Source organism: Chaetodon trifascialis, chromosome 7 (assembly GCF_039877785.1).
Source record: "Chaetodon trifascialis isolate fChaTrf1 chromosome 7, fChaTrf1.hap1, whole genome shotgun sequence".
Lineage (NCBI taxonomy): Eukaryota > Metazoa > Chordata > Actinopteri > Chaetodontiformes > Chaetodontidae > Chaetodon > Chaetodon trifascialis.
The window spans coordinates 8,827,227-8,846,662 of record NC_092062.1 but is presented as its reverse complement, the minus strand read 5'-3'; the positions used below and the strand labels follow the sequence as shown (position 1 = coordinate 8,846,662).

Genomic DNA, 19,436 nt, shown 5'->3' with positions numbered 1-19,436 from the left:
TACTAACAGCACATACTACTGGTCTGCAGAGTTGCGTTGTTGTTTGCACCAATGAGCTACTACTTACAGACCCAGAAATGAGTGGACACACAGGCTGACACTGGCCTCAACAGTATTCAAAACAAAGACACTCTACCAGTTAGTTGTGCCAATGAGAACAACAATCTCCAACAAAATAATAACTTAGCATAGAAATGATAAGCGTAGTCCTGTCGTCGACTGCCATTCAGAAACTCGGGAATTTGCTGAGAAGAAAAAAAAAGGCTAGTGATGGAAAATAAGTTCAATTTAATCAGTCAGATGTGATGATTGCTGGATCACAGTTTCCAGGCACAGAGCCCCCTGTTCAGCCCTTCCAGTGGCTGAGTTTTCTGGCCATGTAATGTGAGGTGGCAGAGAGCCCAGCAATGCTGTAAATTATTTCTGACGGTAGGGTGGGGGACAAGAGGGAAAGACTCGCAGTCCCCGGAGACAGACAGTGCATGGTGTGGAGATAGGGAGCCTGCCCCTATGGCGAGAAATAAGTGGCCTGCGTGTTCTCTCGTCCCTGAGGCTGCAGGAACGTGAGTCCGTTTGCAAGTTTGAAGCCCTTCTGCAGTCTGCATGATCTGTCTAACAGCCATGCTTGGCCAGATGAACAGGGCCTCTCCATGGGGGAACGGAGCATTTAGCAGACTAATCATAATATGCTCCAACGAATCTAAGTGAGATCCAACTTCTCTCTTGACATCACAGAAGCGCTTCTTTTCAAGGGAATGAAATAAAAAAACATGTTTTGTGCTAATAATACCACATGAGTTTAGATTTGTGTTGCAGCCACGCTGTAGCTCTGTGGCAAGGTGGTAAAATGTTCCATTTTTCACATAACGAAAAGCAAAGCTCTGTAAGTCTTGCTATGATATATTTCAGAATTCAGTGGTAATATCTGTATTAATGCATTTGATGGCTTTCTGCAGTTCAGACAGTATTTTATCAAATACGTCATACCTGCTCTGTTATGTATACTTTGGCCCAAACATAACGCCTGTGTTTGAGCGTCTAGGTAGATGTGGGTGTGTGACTGAGTGTGGGTGTGTTGGGGGTGCTGTGTGTGCTGTTCACTGTCTCCAGCTCTGGACTCTTTTGAAAATGTACATTTAGCCTGCTCACCCCCTCATGTTCTCCTCTCAGGCACAGCAGCAGCAGCAGCAGAGGCTACACAGCACACATGCTGCAGCAGCGGTGCGCTGGGGCATACGCGCACTCATACATACACGGCTACGCGCACAGCACAGTCACACCTCGGCATGGCCACAGTCTACCTAAACGGTTCGTCTTCGCCACCCCCAACCCCCACCAACCCCAAAACGTGGTACATGTGCGCGCACGCACGCGCACACAGCAAACCGCGGCAGCGTCGCTGATCGGCCCCATCATCCAGCCAGGAAATATCTGCAGCAGCAGTAACAGTACTATACTGTAGGTTGCTATTACGCAGGCTGGCTGCCGATCGATAAACGCAACAACCCCCCGCCCCCACCCCCCCCAATAGGCTACTCGTTTGACATACCAACGGGGAAGCCCTTCCTCATAAATCAGGGCATTTCTTTACAAAGGAATCACTCACCCGATATTGCTCAACGCCTGCTCGAACAGCTCCGTCTGCAAGATGTTCTGAGGCGCCGAGAAAGCCCCGTTGAAATGTGATAAAACCGAGCTACAGAACTGACGCAATGTCTCAAACTGCATTTTCCCCTCCGTTTTCTTTTATCCTTTTATAAGTGATCACCCTTTTTCCTTTCACCAACAATACATCCCAAAGCCTGCGCTCTCTCCGGACGCCCCCCTCCACACATATACCTCCTCAGTATTTTGTGATTATTATCTCCAGGGGCGCATTAAACGCAGAAAAGACGCCGATCAAGTTCCATATTTCTCCTGCCGCTCCTGGTAAAAAGTGTCCTTAAATAAGACGCATTCCGGGCGGGATCCGTCGGTCATAATGCTTCGGACTTGAAGTGAGAAAGATGAGGTAGTGCCGGTGCTTGTAACGAGCCTTTTCTTCTTCTCGCTGTGGGAAAAATCTCTTCTCGGTGTGCAGGAAGAGGCGAAGGAGCGCCCGGAGGAGAGGAGAAGCGGGGAAGCATCCTACACGGCAGCCAGCAGCAGCAGCAGCAGCAGCAGCATCCCTTACCGGCGCATCAGCTGCTGCCTCACATTCAACTCATATTTCCCGTCGCCTATGAAGAGCACAAACTCGCCCTAACACACACACACACACACACACACACACACACACACACACACACACACACACACACACACACACACACACACACACACACTACGGAGCTGATATGCAATCAAGCGCATTCTTTGCCATATCTCTCCATCCTCTGCCATGCACTCGCTGGGACTCGCACAGCAGCAGATAGACCACAGTACAACACAGAGGAGAGAGACGACGCTGTCGTCGGGTTTTTCCCCCCTTTTATTCCATATCTGACTTCAGAGCATCAGCTCCTCATTACTAATGACAGAGGACAGTCCTCATACCTCTGAAAGGGAGAGTGTCTGCCTGCGAGAAAAGGGCACACAAAAGGGGGGGGGGGGGTTCCCGGGGGGGTTACTTATTCATTGATTCCTTTTTTTCAGTCAGTGCCTCTGCATGTAACTGTAAAGAGTCAAAATTTGCTGAAAAGTGTCCAGTGAGGATCAAGAGGCTCCTTAAAGCTGGAGATGCAAAGCTTTTGATATGATCACAGGACAACAACAAGCCTTTGTGGAACCACTCAAACGCAAAGCTATTGTGACCCTTTTTTAGGTTTATACATGTGTTCTGCTATATGTAAGTATAAAGGACCATTGCCTTGGCAAGAAGATGACCAGTCTGTGTGTATGATCTTCAATATTGAAGAGACGAAGCATAGGAACCCTACAAATACTGTAAGTGGCCATTCAGTAGTTCCTTATTACAATAATGCAGTCTTATATCAAGAGGCTGCAAGACAACTGCATGTGTTGTATAGAATGATGGATTGTGATAACGTTATTACTGTGATGATGGCTCACAGATCTCTATCTCTGCATAACTACCATGAAATCTCTTAGTTAAAATACCATCCATTGCTATCCAGCCTCTTATATGAAACACTGTAATCAATTCTCCGTTCCCAGGTTAACTGCATCCTCACCAAAATTCAAAATTAGCCCCTCATGGCACAAAATGTTCAAAGACACTGAAAACCTTTACATGAGAAGCAGCATCAATTTGAACAGCCTACGGTGAAAGCAAAATTCTTTAGAACACATGAGCAGGCTGTGAAAATCTGAAAATAAGAGGCAGGAAGAGGACTCCTGCTATGACAAGCACTAGTGTTATTAATAACATTAACAATGTCTCTGTTTCATTCAAGTGTCCCAGCAAACCATGACAGTGTGACAGCGTGCCGTGACCCTGACAACTGAGGCAGCTAAATGGAATTCAGCCATCATTAATTGTATTATTTACTCCTGCGCTTTTGCTACTGTGACATGGCGAAATGTCTTCTGTGAAAAATGCCCGTTGGTGAGATCTGGGGATGAGAAACCAGCTGCACAGGACCACGACAGAAGCAGTGAGTTCCAAATAAGTTCACCTAACAACCTTATCATCCAAATCAACTTACTTGAAAAGTAAAAATAAAGTCAAATATCAATATTTTACCTTAGCAGCTCTATTATGGACCGGGTTGGGCTGGATGTTAAAGGGCCAGTCCAGGCCCAGTGTGTTCCTCTTCTAACATTTTTGGCAGGCTGAACGGCTCTGCTGCCGGGCTGAATGTGTTAAAAATATGCAGAATCTGAAGAAATTCCACCAGTGAGTATGTTCCAATCTCAGCGTAATCATTGTTGTTTCATCAGCCTCACCCAAAACTGCAGCTGTCCCAGCATATCTGTGTGTTCATTCAAATGACACCTCGGAGACCAAGATAAATTAGAAGCCTTCCCAAGTTATTTCTCCTTATAAATAGACTGTCAGCTTTTTCCCCTCCTTTCTTCAGCAGAACAGATCCGGGAGTTAATTTAAACATTCTTTAAGATTAATGAAAGTGGGTTTTGGTGCTTATGCAGTGGGAGTTCTATTTATGGACTCCCTGCTATCCATCATCAGCATTACCTCTTGAATTTTCAGACAGCCAGTTTCCTGTTGTGTCACTGTGAATGTAGGCAATGCCAAAGCGACAATGGCTCCCTGGTACCATCTCCACAGTTCTGGCCATGCAATCAATTAACATACAGTGGCGAGGGCCTGGACCGGAGCGAAACTGGATGACTGAACGCTTGCAGCAGTCTGATCTGTAGTCTGATCTATAGTCAGTATGATCATCCGTTAAAACTAGCTTAAAGCAGCCAGCATTTGAGGAGAAGATGGACAATGTACTCCAGTGACACTGAGACACACAACTGTTATCCTGCATCAAGGTAACTTTGACAATTTGCATGTGCAGATGATGCCCTGCTCTTTATTGGGCAACTGCACAGTGTGTATTCAGAGTCAAAAACACCACGGATGAGAGATTTAGCAAAGATAGCACGGGAACAAAATTTTACCAGGACAGGGCAGAAAAAAGCATCTATTTTGGAGCTATAACAATGCTTCAGAGTATGTGTCACATTTGCACAGCAGCTTCATTACAGTGCTGTGAAAGCACTGAAAGTACTGTATGGCCACTTATCTCCAGCACTCACTGTTGGTTAATGGGCAGGTATGTTAGATATATCCATCAAAACATCCATTTGGAGCAAAATATCAAGCAATTAAACAATTTTCCCCAGAAGCTCTCCGATTTTTCCAGGCACTGAGTGTATTTAGAAGTAAGTACAAGGTTGCGGTGGTAGAGAGAGGACACAGGACTAATGAGTTGTGTGTCCAAACATACTGTGGGCACAGGCTGGTTTGTCTCTGTGCTACATACTGTACTGTATACATTTACAAGGTCAGCAGAGAATGTGAACAAACAGGCAAATACGAGTCATGGGCTGGATTGAGATCACCTCCTTTCCCACTTCACCAATCCTGTCATGTGTATTTGAATGCACAGCGTGTACACACATATATATATATAATAACGTCTCAAAGCTAATTCAGAGCCACCCTCCCTTTGGATTCAGGCCACCTGCCGGGTTTGCTTTCCAACCAATGGCACAACACATAGGCCGCATTTCCTGTCTTCCCATCAGGAAGTCTGATCTCGTGGGCAAAGAGGACAAGTGCAGAGATAAAGACAACTCTTAGCCTGTGGGCTGTGCTTACTGTGATGGACCAAGAGCTGTGGAAAACAACACCTGATACAGCCTTTTTGTAACACAGGAGAGAAACAGGGGGCGTGCTCCTTTCAAGAGTTTCACTGCTGCCAGTATGACCTTAGTCGTTTCATTTTACAGATGACAGGCTTGTTGTCCCAAACTGAAAAAAATTTCAGACATTCTAGGGGAAAAGTCTTAATTATCTTGTATATGTCCACATGTGAGTCTAGAATAGCTAAAGTAAAGTCTAAGGATGCATTGAAAAAATGTCAAGTTACCTTACGTCTGAGGAGGAAAGAAGAATATCAGAGAGGTTTTCTGGAACGGCTCTCTGCCTTACATTTCAAGAGAGTGTGTAGATACTGACTATAAGCTTGCTCCCTTTGGAAGAAGACAGAGGAAGGAGCCCCCATGTGGACATCAAAGTAACTACCTCCTTTGACACCAGTAGCAAGAAATATGTAACTGGATATAAGATTCACAAGCACAGCATGTCCGTGTTGTCAGCATCTGAGAGTGTGCTACTCAGAGCGGGCATTTAGTGCATGTGACAAATGGAACACAATGTTCTGCATTGCAATTAGGCCTGCTCTTGCTTTCCTACTCCAAAAGCATCTTAATAATGCTTAAGTTTCAAGCCTTGCTGTGCCTCAACCAGCCTGCAAACACTCCCGATGCCAAAACCATTTTTTGAGTTTTAAAAAATGCTGTTTCTTCAAAGGCAGAGATGGTATATATTCTTGCAAACACCCTTCACCTTCCAGCACCCCATCCTAGCTGTGATTGGCTCATAGCATCTGTGTTGATATGTGCTGGGTGCTGTATGTGTGTGAGTGTGTGTGTGTGTGTGTGTGTGTGTGTGTGTGTGTGTGTGTGTGTGTGTGTGTGTGTGTGTGTGTGTGTGTGTGTGTGTGTGTGTGTGTGTGTGAAACGGAGAGAGAGTGAGTGGGTGGATGACTGTTGTAGAATTGTTGAGTTAGTGCCAGATACAGTATCTGTGTCTCTGTCTCCTTTATAGGCCTCATGGGCTCCATGTACAAGTCGTTTTATATGGGACCTTGACTGGCTTGCTAGGACACACTGCTCTCATGCCAGGCTTGAATCATTGTTCTGCGCTACTCAAACAATGGCTACATGTCTTTGTACTAATGCTAAATGGCTCTTGTGCAGTTACAGCCATGCACCTTCATATGCAAGTCCTTTACGTCTGTGATGCATTACTCCCCATTCAAACAACTTACTTGACTTTACACACACATGAAAACAACTGAGCGTAACTCATATGGAGCATAGAGCAGACGCATGCGTCTCTTTTCACACACAGAACTGACCTGTCTATGGGTGCGTCGCCAGGCACTGAGTACCTCAGACCCGAACCGTTGTCAAGGGACGCCTGTCTGGGCAGGAGCCCGCCGTGAGGTCTGCTTCTGTCTGACGCTGGTGTCAAGTCCCCTGAGGCTCCCTGGTAGGGGTACAGGGACGGGTCCTGCAGTTTGGCCTTCTTCCCCTGCGGCCCGCCCTCAAACACGCCCCGCACCTGACCAGGCCCCGAGCCGTAGAACCACGCCCCCGATTTGGTGAGGATTTCTTGTTGTTTTCGGCACAAGTTGCATACCCACATAACCTGGGGGGAAGAAAAAGGGGGTGTTAATAGTTTGGAACTGTGATTGACAGGCAGAGGTTGTCTTATATAACCTATGATGAGCTGTAATGGGGTGATTTGGGTGTTTGTGTTACGTAAAGCTGTAACATAGCTGTGAGGCACATCGCTGTTGCTGGGTGAAAATCTTTTTACATCCAAAATGCCAATTTTTCAGAAACTAGGTGTGACTAATTAGATTGGACAAGGAGTTTAAACTCAAAAGGAAATCAACAAATTTGGAGTTTTCACCCCACAGCGACAATATCCGTAAATCTTGACAGTTCATGTTGATGAGGTGAATGATGAGGAGTTTTACACATGCAGCAGCCTTCGATATCAGTGAAAGGTAAAATCATGTTGGTTATCAGAATTTGAGTCTGTGAGCCCAAATAATCCCTGTAGATCTCTTGGTTTTCTTACTTGTTATGATGCATTACTTTACTGTTAAACTCTTGTTTCTGGTTAGCAAACTGCACCAGTGTAGATCCCACACAACTCATGATGACAGAAATCACTCACATCTTAATGAAGGTAAGTAAGGTGAACAGTAAGTACAGATAATGCAGTTGAGGGTAATGCACTTTGGTGAGATAAACAGTAAAGACTCGCAACATTTTCTGTCTGTTATGCTCTACAAGGACTGGAGAGTGGATGTTTTTACTACTCCGCACTGTTGTGCCTTTATCTGCTCTATGCTGCAGCCCCAGCAGCCAGCTCACCACATTAGCCTCATAAATCCAGGAGCAGACAGGAGCCCTGATGACTACACACACATATACACAGACGAACATGCGCATTACATGGTAAAGCTCAGCATTCTGTCCAAGTCCTTTTGTGGTTTTATTTGTAAAAACTGCCTCAGCTGATATCTGTTACAGTCAAACATGAATCTCCCTCAAGGTGACCACACCGTCTCATTGACACTCAGCAGCTTAAAGTGATTTCTAAGTATGCCTGAGAAGACTCGGAACTTGCCAAATGATTGACAGGCCAGACAGCCAGTAGGGCAGCCAAGAGCTACTGCAGCCCCCCACCACACTCCCCGCCTTTACAGTCCCAGTGCTGAGTCAGTGCATTACTGTTATTAGTGAGAGCACGACCTGAATGCTGCCTCACCCACCATCAGTTGGTCTGCAGCTCACCATTTTTTTTTTTCAAGTAAGCATTGAATCAAATAAAAATTGACTGATATGTTGAACTTGCTCAAACTGTGTTGGTCTGTACAGTTACTGGCTGCAGTGATTCAAAGGCTGGATTTGGAGCCAAAGCCTAAACCACAGCTTCTTAACGCAGTGGCTAGCTGGGCCTGAAGCTCAGGGTGATACAGCGTAGGAACCGCTGTGGAAGAAACAAACCATCAAAGGGGTCGGCAACCTGTAGCATGAGATGTAAAGTCTGCACACTCACACAGAGAAAAAAAAAAGATGGGGTGCCAGGATGGGGTCAAAGAAAAAGCAGACTTCCAATTACACAACTCAAGTTTCAGTTGCGTCAGTGTTCATGGGTGGGCAGTCAGTGAGAGACCGCGCCCATGTGTCTGAGCTGGTGGCTTACTGGTCGGTCGTGGCGCTTGTACAAAATCTGGGAGGGATTTTATAAACCTCCTCATGGAGCTCCCAGCTGGCACCTGTCTACATCCTCTTCAGACCAGCAGCCTGCGGTAACAGCAACAACTACAGTGCATCTAGCAGTCAGTATCTGTCCTTTCAATATCCATCGAGTCCTGAGCAGCATGCATCCCTCTGTTCCTGTGCACGTGTGGGCAGGTAGGAAGATCAAATTGACATTTGGAGTCATAAGTGCAAAGCTTTTTGTGTCAGGCTAGGCTGTGTTTGGCCTTAGAGCATGGAAACACAGGAGCTGTGGTCTGCTTTACTTTAGACCACGGGTGTTGTTTTAAAGATGCTAGCTAACAATGATGAATTATTTTAGTTACATTTGAAACGTAGAGCAAGGGGGGAAAAAAAGCTCAGCCATCACTCCGCAGGCAGCATGTACTGGCCTGTATGATATTGACACATGAGGCATTTATGACCAGCCATCAATGTTACAGATAGGCTATAACTGTGCTGACACACAATGGAAGCAGAGAGGCTACAAATTGTGCTTTATGTGTCCCAGAGGAGTGTAGCTAGTGAGGCCATGGCTGCCTCTTTAACTGGGGTCATGGTGAGAGCTCAGCAGTGAACCATGAGTCATCAGCAAAAAACCCGGGAGCCGCTGAGGCCAGTTTTCCTGCTAATCAGCCACACATCACATACTGTACCTGGAAGTTACACACATGTACATACGTACACATGTATGCACACAAACTGTAATTTGATTTACATTATGTCTTCAAATGAAAAGAGGTCAGAGGAATTTATCTCAAAGTGGAATTATCACATGGAGAGCACAACTGGAAACAGAGACTACCACTCCGAAGTGCTCAAATTAAAACAAAGACAGCAAAAATCATACAGATTTGCTAAAACAAATAAGAAATGATTACTGGTCCGATACACACACAATGGGTTTAATAAATATGACGGGTGCACACATAAGGCTGAAGATGGTGTGCACAGTAAGGTGTAATACAGAAATTTAAGTGGTAGGCTGCGGGGGTGGTGGATGGGCACATACAGGCAACGTCAAATTCAAAAATCTGATTTATTTTATTTTCTTTTTGTCCAGCAAAAGATTTCCCTATTCAGCACTGAGCAAAGGAAGCAGCGTGGTCACACCCCGAAGCAGTAACATAGTGAAGAGGAGAGGCTGGGATCAGTAATATCTTGTTACAAAGTGTTTACATATTTAGAGGAGTTTTATATTATTTTACCTGCTTCTGCGCACCACAAGCTACACCCTCAGGATGTGCAAGGCCTCTCATTTAACCTCACCTCAACAAGTCTGCTATAGTTTCCACAATCTGATCAATAACTAATAGGTGGAAATAGAGGACTTTTATCTTTACACATCACTGTATGTATTCTAATAAGAGTACTGTAAAATAAATAAATAAATAAATAAATGACATGCATTACTGAAATCTGCCCTCTCCCTCAAACAGCACAGCAGAGTCCTTCACACAAAACTGCACCTATGACCGACATATTTACTCCTCCACACTACAATTAATATAGAGTCAGTTTCTGTGCACCTCTCCAGTCTGCCAATAATAATTAACCATGTTCTCAGTCCTTGGACTCCACATGTCGAGCTCTTTTATCTCACCACTGAATACATAATCGCATATTAGTATTCAAAAAGAAAGAAAGAAAGAAAGAAAGAAAGAAAGAAAGAAAGAAAGAAAGAAAGAAAGAAAGAAAGAAAGAAAGAAAATGGGCCAACAAAAACGTGCATGGGCCCAGTAAATGTTGAGCACACTGAGCTCCAGACATCAATACTTGGATTTGATTTGCACTTTGGAACAGAGTCAGAATGAAAATGGATGTTTATACAGTGCATTAGGCAGGAAAAGCAAAAGTAAGGAAAATGTCACTGCCGGGCTGAATCCTCATACGTCCAAAACATTACATGAACGGCAAAATAAAAACAGCCTTGTTTTGAGCTTGATGACAGTACATTTGGAGATTATCCAAAGGGATTTGAAAGGGCTACATGGGTCCAAGGGGTTAAAGAGTTTTATGAACTGATAGAGAAACATGTGGGACATGAGCTATAAGGTTTTCCTTCGTAGGAAAGAGTAGCCTAAGCTAACAGCATCTAGGCTGAAATGGGATTTAGCATTATGTGACACTACTCTAAATTCTCCAATCTCTCAGATCTTAGAAACAACCAAAATTCCATGAAAAATCTAATCATGCTGCATCCCAGCCCCAGATACGTGACAGTAACAGAAACACGTTGTTTCATTCATGACACTTTCTTTCTGTCTTCAGTCACACTGGCAGCATGAGGCTGCTAACAGTCTGTCTAGGGACGCAGCACAAAGACAGTGTGAGCTCAACCCACGCTGATGGACATCCCTCATTCCCTAACAGGCCACATAGACGCAAAGACACCACAACAGATGCATGTGCGCATGATACACACACGCAGGTCAAGCAGCTGTAACAGCTGGAGGTATGTTCACTTTCACCGCAGCCATTCCGCCCAAGACTCACATACACACACACACACACACACACACACACACACACACACACACACACACACACACACACACACACACACACATACTTACTTCCCTTCAGCTTAACTGTTCACGGCTGAGCGCAGGCAGGGGGTTGGGGGCTGCAGCCCTCGGGCAGGGCCATTTCTCCCTGTGTTTGCACATTTCATAGTCATTGAACCTGCAGCTAAAAATAGAAAGCTAAAAACCTAGCGCCACCACAAGTTGCAAACACCACAAAGATATATACGCTATTAAACGTGATATGGGGTGTTTACCGAGGCACTGAATTAAGGGAAACAAACACCCAGTGCCATGGGATCAATAAATAATTTCCTTTCTAATACTTTCTCTTCAGACTGAGGTTGTTTTCAGTGATACCGGCAAATACAATCTCCCCCCAAAAAACAGTGTCTGCTGTAAGAATGAAAAAAAAAAAAAAAAACGCCAGCCAAGGATGCCACTGAAGGACAGACTATCTATTCCAAAATGACGTGTGCCATATGGCCTGTCTCAGAAAGATGATGAGATTCAGATTTGGAAAAACACCTTATATTGTGTCTAACAGTCCTACCCTATATAGTATATATACTACACAAAAATCACAAAAATACAGTATATAGGAAATAATAAGTACCCTTCAGCAATGTTCTTTTTGCCAGCCCCATTCAAAATTTTCCTGGGGGAGTCACACACACACACACACACACACACACACACACACACACACACACACACACACACACACACACAGACGCGCACACACACACACACACACACACACACACACACACACACACACACACACACACACACACACACACACACACACACACCAGCCAGATTTGCCTGAAGAGAGAGCATTCAGCTCTCTCTTGTGGCCATTAAACTGCACTACAACATTACTTAACAGAGGCTTCAGAGTGAATCAGCACTATCCTTCCGGGCATATCACAGTGTGCTCAAATGGAAAACCAGCTCCATTTTTACATTCCTTCATTTTGCATTCATTCATTCATAACGGTATATGGAACAGAACTGTTAAAACGGTCCTCTTGATGGCACGGGAGCCTGCTCAGAGAGGGCCTCTGCAGCGACTGCCATCGCTGTCGCATTCATTTTATTTGAGAGTTAAACCAAATGATGTGGGAATCCTGGTGGGTCAGTGGTCTAAGATGCATGTCCCCCTTATTTGATTCCATTCAGAAACTGCAAGAAAGGCCAAAAAAGCAGAATAACAATCTTCCAAAAGAACTAAAGTCAAGAGCAGAGATGGCACATGCTGCAATATTGATGTGGTGGTAGAAGACCTGTCATAGGTATCATATTGCTCTGTGTTTCTCTCCTTCACCTGAACTGAGGTGAACTGAACCACTCATTAAAGACTCATTGTTGGAGGAGTGGAGTGTTCCTCAGAACATCCCAGTCTGGACTCAATCCAGCTTAAGTACACAGGCATCAATAAGGATACAATCTAATACACTCCTGGGCAAATCGTTGCCACAGCTGTGGGCTGCACCAGCGTGATGGGCTGCACTGACAGATGTTACAATTCCTACATGGGCCAATGAATAATGTATATTAAGACAGGTGACGCCATGAATATTCATATGTTCTCTTACTATCATTTTTAAGAGCAGGTTAACATTGAGTAGATCTTTCCTCCTCTTGCTATGTTTCCTACATCGCAGATGCATATTTTAACACACTTCCATCCAAATAACACAGTGACGTCTGTTGTTTTTGTCCCGTGGAAGCGGTTAACGGCTTCTGAGGCAGTTCTCCAGAAGAAAAAGTTTACAGGGCATTTTGGTGTGATTCATATGGCGGCCAATGGGAATGAAAGGGGAGCGCCTACATTCACATGCTCCAGCACTGGCTGCACGTGGTGAATTACATTTTAATGAGCTTCTAATTTTAGTGTGCGCGCCAGTAATAATAATAGACTTGATGAATATTTATGTTCCTTGTTTGAAGTTCCGACACATGAGGAAGAGGAGGGAAATGCTGGAGAAATGCGAAATAGAGGCTTTTACACCCCCCTCAGCCTCTCAGACCTGAACAAACGTGTGAAACATGTGAACAGACATGACGCGCTGTCACCGCCACAACGCACAGTGTGTCATCTGTGGAAGCAAAATGAAACGTCGGGAAGACACTTCGATGTAAACATCAAATCCACACATATGTGCTGTCTTCAAACGGGCGTATGCGACTGAAATGCTCTGTGAACAGGTTTTCTGTGAGGAATGACAGCAGCGCATATTCCCCAAGAGGACTGAAATGGTCACATTTCTGGCAAACAAAATGACCGGTGGAGAAAAAAAAAACGCGATGCAGTCACAGCCTCATGCTCACTCAGCTTACCCATGGTGCCGCTGAGGGAAAACACTGTGCCCGTGCAGAAAGATCGTGTGTTTGAGTCTCGCTGATGTGGTGACGACTGTCCGCAGCTGCCGCTCCTGAAAATGAAGAAACTGCCGACCTTCAGCACCGCGGACAGCTCCAAGTCCCGACAGCACCGTGAAGGTTACACCGGAGACTCAACTGACCACATCCGATCCGGGACTAACCAGCGCAGTCTTCTTCTCTCTTTCCATCAGCAAAAAGCAATTACGGCATCCAAAGACGCCAGTTCATCTTTTTTTTAAAGAACAACGGCTTCCAATCTGGGATCGTTACGCTGGATCCATCAAACCGCGCAAAACAACCCGGGACTCAATGTCAGTGCGTTTACGGGGAGGAAACGTGAGCTGGGCAGGAGCGCGTCAAATCACGTTATGTTTCCCTCCACAGCTGGATCAGTTCATCTGTAATAGAGAGGCAGAGCTCTGCCGGAGTTGATGAGTGCTCGTTACATATGCGGCGCGTCCCAGCTCTGCTCCCACAGTCCGAGAGACAGACAGAGAAACGCTCCCCCCACCCACCCACCTCCTCTCACTGTTAGCGTTAACAAGCACACTTTGTCATTTCCGACTCAGTCTGTGCTGTGAGCATTTCTTGGGCTTGAGTTAAACACAGAACACAGTCTTCGTCATCGTTATGCAGCCCATGTCTCTTCATGTTGTCAGGCGCGCGCAGGAGCATGAAGTCACGGGGCCAAAGGTGACAAACTGTGAACGCAGCACACTTCCTGGCATGTTCGCGTTCTGTGGGAATAACCGCCTCTCAGATGTGAGTTAAAACGACTTGAAATATTTAGGCTACGTTCTCGAGAATTCAAGACGATGTGACTAAACTTTTCATGAGATCGTTTGAGCTCTTAAATCTTTAACAAACGGGCACTTAACGAGTCAAACAGTGATGATAACCATTTAGGAGCTTATTAGAGATGGGGGTGGGTGTATTGTCAAACCAAATCAAGCTCCCAATTTATCATCCTGAAAACAGCATATTCAAGTATGCCCATCATCTTTTCCCACATGCAGCACAAGCGGACAATGGAGCAATAGCATCCTGTAAAAGTTCAGGTACGGCCAGTTTGCAAAATGCAGGGATGCAAACATAATACAGAAATCTCAAATACAACTGAGGAAAATGTATACAGCCATATGTTTTCCAGCTCTGCAGCACAGATGCAAATGATGAGCATCACAACTTCCACCCCTTTGAAGGAGCTGAAAATGAATTTCTTCGGTCATTTTCCATCACGTTTCAACACATTTAATGATATTCTGAGGGCTTCAAACTTGCTGTTAACACTGTCTTCACTCCTGCAAAGATACTGTAACATTACATGCAGTTCAAAGCTCTTTATGTTGACATTGCTGGTACACTAGTTAGTTAAAGACATACTTAACGCATTTGAATAATTATGAAGCTTTACTCAAAATCAGTAAGAGAAAGTGAAGATTTTGAATACACTGTCCAACGGGTCACAGCACATGCATCCATATGGCATCTTCTAATCGTGATGATGACTCCTGTGGTGCTGTTTAGAGACTCACAAATCTATTTCATTTACTGCAACGTGCTATTCACTAAAGCACTGTTAAAAACTGAAAGAGGACCCTATAAAGTCCTGGAGTACTTCCCCTTCAATTTTATAGCAGAAATGTTGAGGGGGGCCGAGAAGCACATGTAACATCTTCAAGAGTTGCTTTAATCACAAATGACTTCCTCCCTGGAGACTGTTGATTCCTCGGGCCCTTTTGAAGCCACATCAGAGGAAATGGTGGGGAGCTCCACCGCTACAAGCAGGGATTCTGAGGACTTCACAACACTGGCACACAGTTTATCTATATCAAAGGCATTTTATATTTTTACCCCCAAAACGTCACTCTGTACTTTGTTGTTCATGTATCTACTGTAGAGGCTAAGCGACCTGGCACAATCAAGCAGCAGGGATTGCTAACGCAGAAGTTTAATTGCCATTTTTATATCTTTTATTCAGCTTGTTGCGATAAGGCACGGTGATTAATTGTGACCATACATCAAATGAGTCGCAGATTCAGCTGAACACTGGTCATTCAGCAGAGCTGTTCATCTTCGAGCTTACATTCCCTCACCAGCTGTTTAACTCTCAGTCTCTATATATCATATTCCAGTGTGCCACAGCCCTGCTAGCTGCCCCAGACTTGTAAATATTCAATGGCGTTTCACAGAACAAGATCTCTCTCGCCACTACTGTCACCATCTGTGAGAGAGGGAAAGAGTAGACGGATGGAAAAAGGGCAGATTTCACCACTGCCGCCTCTTTCACTGACACACAAGCTTTCAGACAAGCTGGTAGGGTACACCAAAATGTGGCCCATTGTTTGTAGCAGAGTAATCAAAGCTTCTGTCCTCTGACTACAACATGAGCACACAAAACAATCAGCAATCAATATCACAATAGTCCTGGTGGGCTACTGTGTAGACTGTATGACAAGTCTAACTCACAGCCAGCGCCCTGTGTAGTCACCCCAAAACAACTTACTTCTACAGTTCTATCATCTACATAAGTTCTACACTAATGTCCATCCAACCAAAGTCACCTATGCTGACATCAGGTCAGTTGCGAACTACTCGCATATGTTTGCTTACTTAGCGTGCACTTGAGCTCAGTGACGTCTCCTCCTCACAGAGCTGAAAAAGAATCTTTTCACCTGGCCTCAGCTAAAGGCCGAGCCCTACCCTCACTGCTGACCCTGTTAGCTCTGACTAGCTCTGGTCAGCCCGGAGACGCTGGACTCTATTACCAGATGAATAGAGAACAGACTGTGTGTATGACAGGACGACTCGTAAACTAACGCACCTCTTTTTACACCCTAATGGCCTCGCCACCTCTCCTGCTCACTCTACATTCCTCTGGCTGATGCTGCCATCTGAACTTCTGTATCCTGCCATAAATGCTTACTCTGCTCCCCTGCTGAAGACAAGCCTACGTATGAGCTATTTCCTGGATTATCAACTCTGATGCTGAATGCACATCTGCAAAAATATTTGAAATATGGCAGCATTGTTGAAAACAGACATAGTGGAGTGACTAAGTGCTGACAAATAAAACCGCTCTGGACTGGGATCAAATGTTTACTCCTGCATCTTCCTGTGATGAGTGCAGCTGTATTTCAATTACAGCATCCCTACATTAAAACCATCATCCACGCATATATGGAGAATTGACCTTGAGTTCCAGGAGGCCAGGGCACCACCAGGTAAATGGAGGGCATTGCCTCAGTGGCACATCCCAGGGCCTCTCTGCCAATGCTCCAACTGTCCATCGCCAGCCTGCTGCCACTGTTATTACTCAACACCATCTGTACAACAAGGTAACTGATCTCCCAGCTATTATCTACCAGCAAACAATGGCAGCCTGTATAACTGGGGTCTTGGCAGTGGAGGGAGCAGCAGGGCAGAGGTCTCTCCCGGTGGTTCTGCTGCTCTGCTGTTTGGATCAAACCTGCTGGTACATACTTCCTGCCAATGTGGCCTATAGATTGTCTGATTACTGCTTGGCAGTCAACAGCTAAACACAAGCAGGTTAGGGATAGGACAGCTGTGGGGAGTCTACAGTATGTCATACATGGACAAGGACAATGATATAACCCCCATGAAGTGTTCATCTGGTTGTCTGTGTGATGCTATATTTGTTTAGTTAGCTATACACAGATATAGATAATCCCCAAGGCTATTCAATACTGCAATCAGTCACTATAGCGTTCCCTTTCTGATCTATATTGTCATATGGCACATTACGTTCAGGACTACATGTTGGTATTGAATTGGGAGAGCTTGGATGGGGTGTGAGATTTCATATTGACCCTTTTTACCAATAATCTGGTTAGTTACTTCCCTCAACTTTTTGCTGAGGTAAATATCATTACAAGATAATCAGGAACAGTCCAAATAAGCTCTGCAGGTACATTTCCATTCATATGTCTAAAGCAAGGTCCAGTTTTAATGTAAATATTATGCCTGAAGTGGTACTCCAGTAATTTAGTACTGTACCTACATAAGATTAAAAAGGAAACAAAAACAGTGCGATTGTGAGGGCTAACTCCAAAAACACTGAATGCTACAGTTTATAATGCAACACGATGCTTCATTGTACCCTCCCTGCCTGGTAAACATGTCGTTCAATCCAGTCATTTCTGTTCTTCTCCAAAAAATGATATCGTCAGGGTTATTTTTCCAGACTTTACAAAGCTCCCTCTAGAGCCCCGGAAGATATTATACAACTGTTTTCTGTCTGAGTAATATTCCTCGAGACACATATGCTCCTTGTGTAGAAACCTTTAATATGAGACTGTTATTCCTTGAGCTTTCTTTAAGTTTTGTCCCTTTTACTTCTAATGCTAGTCATCTTCTGTCCTTTAACACTGCTTGTATCTCTGTTTGACTCACAGACAAGGCGAATCAGGACGTTTCTTGGTGTCTCGTGTCATGGTTGGCTGCTGTATGTGCATATATACATATCACAGCATTTCGATGAACAATGCTTGTGCTCAGACACAGCTCCAAGAAACGCAGAAAAAGGATTTGCTAACCACTTTGTCCTCCTGTTGCAATTCCATGAGAGCAGGAATGCAGCAGAAAGAAAGAGGGAGTCAGATGGGGAAGGGGGAAGAGAGCAGAAAAGATAGGGAGAGAGAGATTGTGAGTGGCATTAGTAGGTCCTGGTAGTACTGTCACATACTCCAACAGCAAAGGATTGGATGGCATCGCATAAAAACACTCAAGCTCATGATTCAAATTTAAGCAGTCTAATACTAAAAGCTTTGGCTTAGTCTGTGGGGAGGATTTTACAGAGGTTAGTTAGGCACTGGAGTGCCACATTATACAAAAGCAGCAATCAGATTCCTTTATGGGAGAAGAAAAGGAAGAACAGTTCCCTCCAGTGGTGATATAGAACAACTGTAAGTTACAGTAAACATGAATAGCAAATCAACTGCTGTGAATCACATGTGTGGACACAATTTAAACACAGGCATGAAGAGGAGAGTCTCTGGAGTAGATGCTGATAATCTGAAAAACATTAGTTGCCATTAGAGACACTGTTGGCCGAGTTCCCAGATTACGATTTCCCTGCAATGTTTCATAACCTTGGATTTCAAATAGTAGCCTGAGGGTGGGACATCTGCATGTGTATGTATGTGTGTGTGTGTGTGTGTGTGTGTGTGTGTGTGTGTGTGTGTCCTTATAAATACAGAGTACCTAACATGCAAGCCAGCGTTACCTTATTTGACCGCAGAGACACTCGTCCTCCGCACCGAGCACAGAATTTTGTTTGGCAATATGAACAGAGGTGGCCACAGCCATCGGCAAACTTGGTTTTGTGGCATATCCCGCAGGTCGGGGCTTCGCTCTTCTGGTCCTGAGTCGGCTTAGTCTCCTCTCCCATCTTCTTAACCTGGTCCTTATACGACTCAAACTGCTGGTGCAACTTCCTGCAGGGCAATAGGAAGAACAGAGGTGAGGAAAAAAGAGAAAAAGTTTGGTGGCCTTTAAAAAAGCAGGCTTGTGTTTGATTTATTGATTTATTCCATGTTCATTTGTAAAGGGACAAACATATATCATGAAGCAATGCCACATACCACAGCACTTACAGCCTTATAGCGTTATTTTATGCAGAAAGTGCTGTTTTACTTTAAATGACAGAGTGAGACAACTGCACACAAACTCATATATGCAGGATTTTTTAATGTTAGTCTTGACATAGAGCAAAAATTAATATTTATTTTTCTGTTGGATCTTTGCAAACCTTATTGCCACCAGCCTGATATGCGTTCAGTCCTTGTCTCATGAACACACTGGCACAATGAGCTCCTACCATCGACAGACTAACTGATATATCCTCAGACGTGGGCAGTGTGTGAGGTTATGAAAGGAAACGCAGACACCATGACCTCAGAAGCTTCAAAGCTGAGCTCCTCCTTTGATACCGCACCTCTCCAAAAACAGGGGGTGTACGTATCAAATTTGCTTTGCAAG

The 19,436-nt window shown here is 44.6% G+C and overlaps 1 protein-coding gene across 32 annotated transcripts in view; it reads right to left on the bottom strand.

The window, feature by feature from the left end:
- rims2a (regulating synaptic membrane exocytosis 2a) overlaps positions 1-19,436 on the bottom strand; it is a 135,570-nt gene that overhangs the window by 90,525 nt on the left and 25,609 nt on the right. For 14 of the 32 annotated variants that reach the window (XM_070966043.1, XM_070966051.1, XM_070966059.1 and 11 more), the window contains 3 exons: positions 18,682-18,892; positions 17,993-18,004; positions 6,600-6,892 (listed from right to left, as the gene is read on the bottom strand). In XM_070966043.1, coding sequence (XP_070822144.1) covers positions 6,600-6,892; positions 17,993-18,004; positions 18,682-18,892 — 516 coding nt within the window. Of the gene's footprint in view, positions 1-1,606; positions 2,239-6,599; positions 6,893-17,992; positions 18,005-18,681; positions 18,893-19,436 lie in introns of those variants that run through there. The other 18 variants (XM_070966057.1, XM_070966070.1, XM_070966058.1 and 15 more) reach the window with 3 other exon arrangements.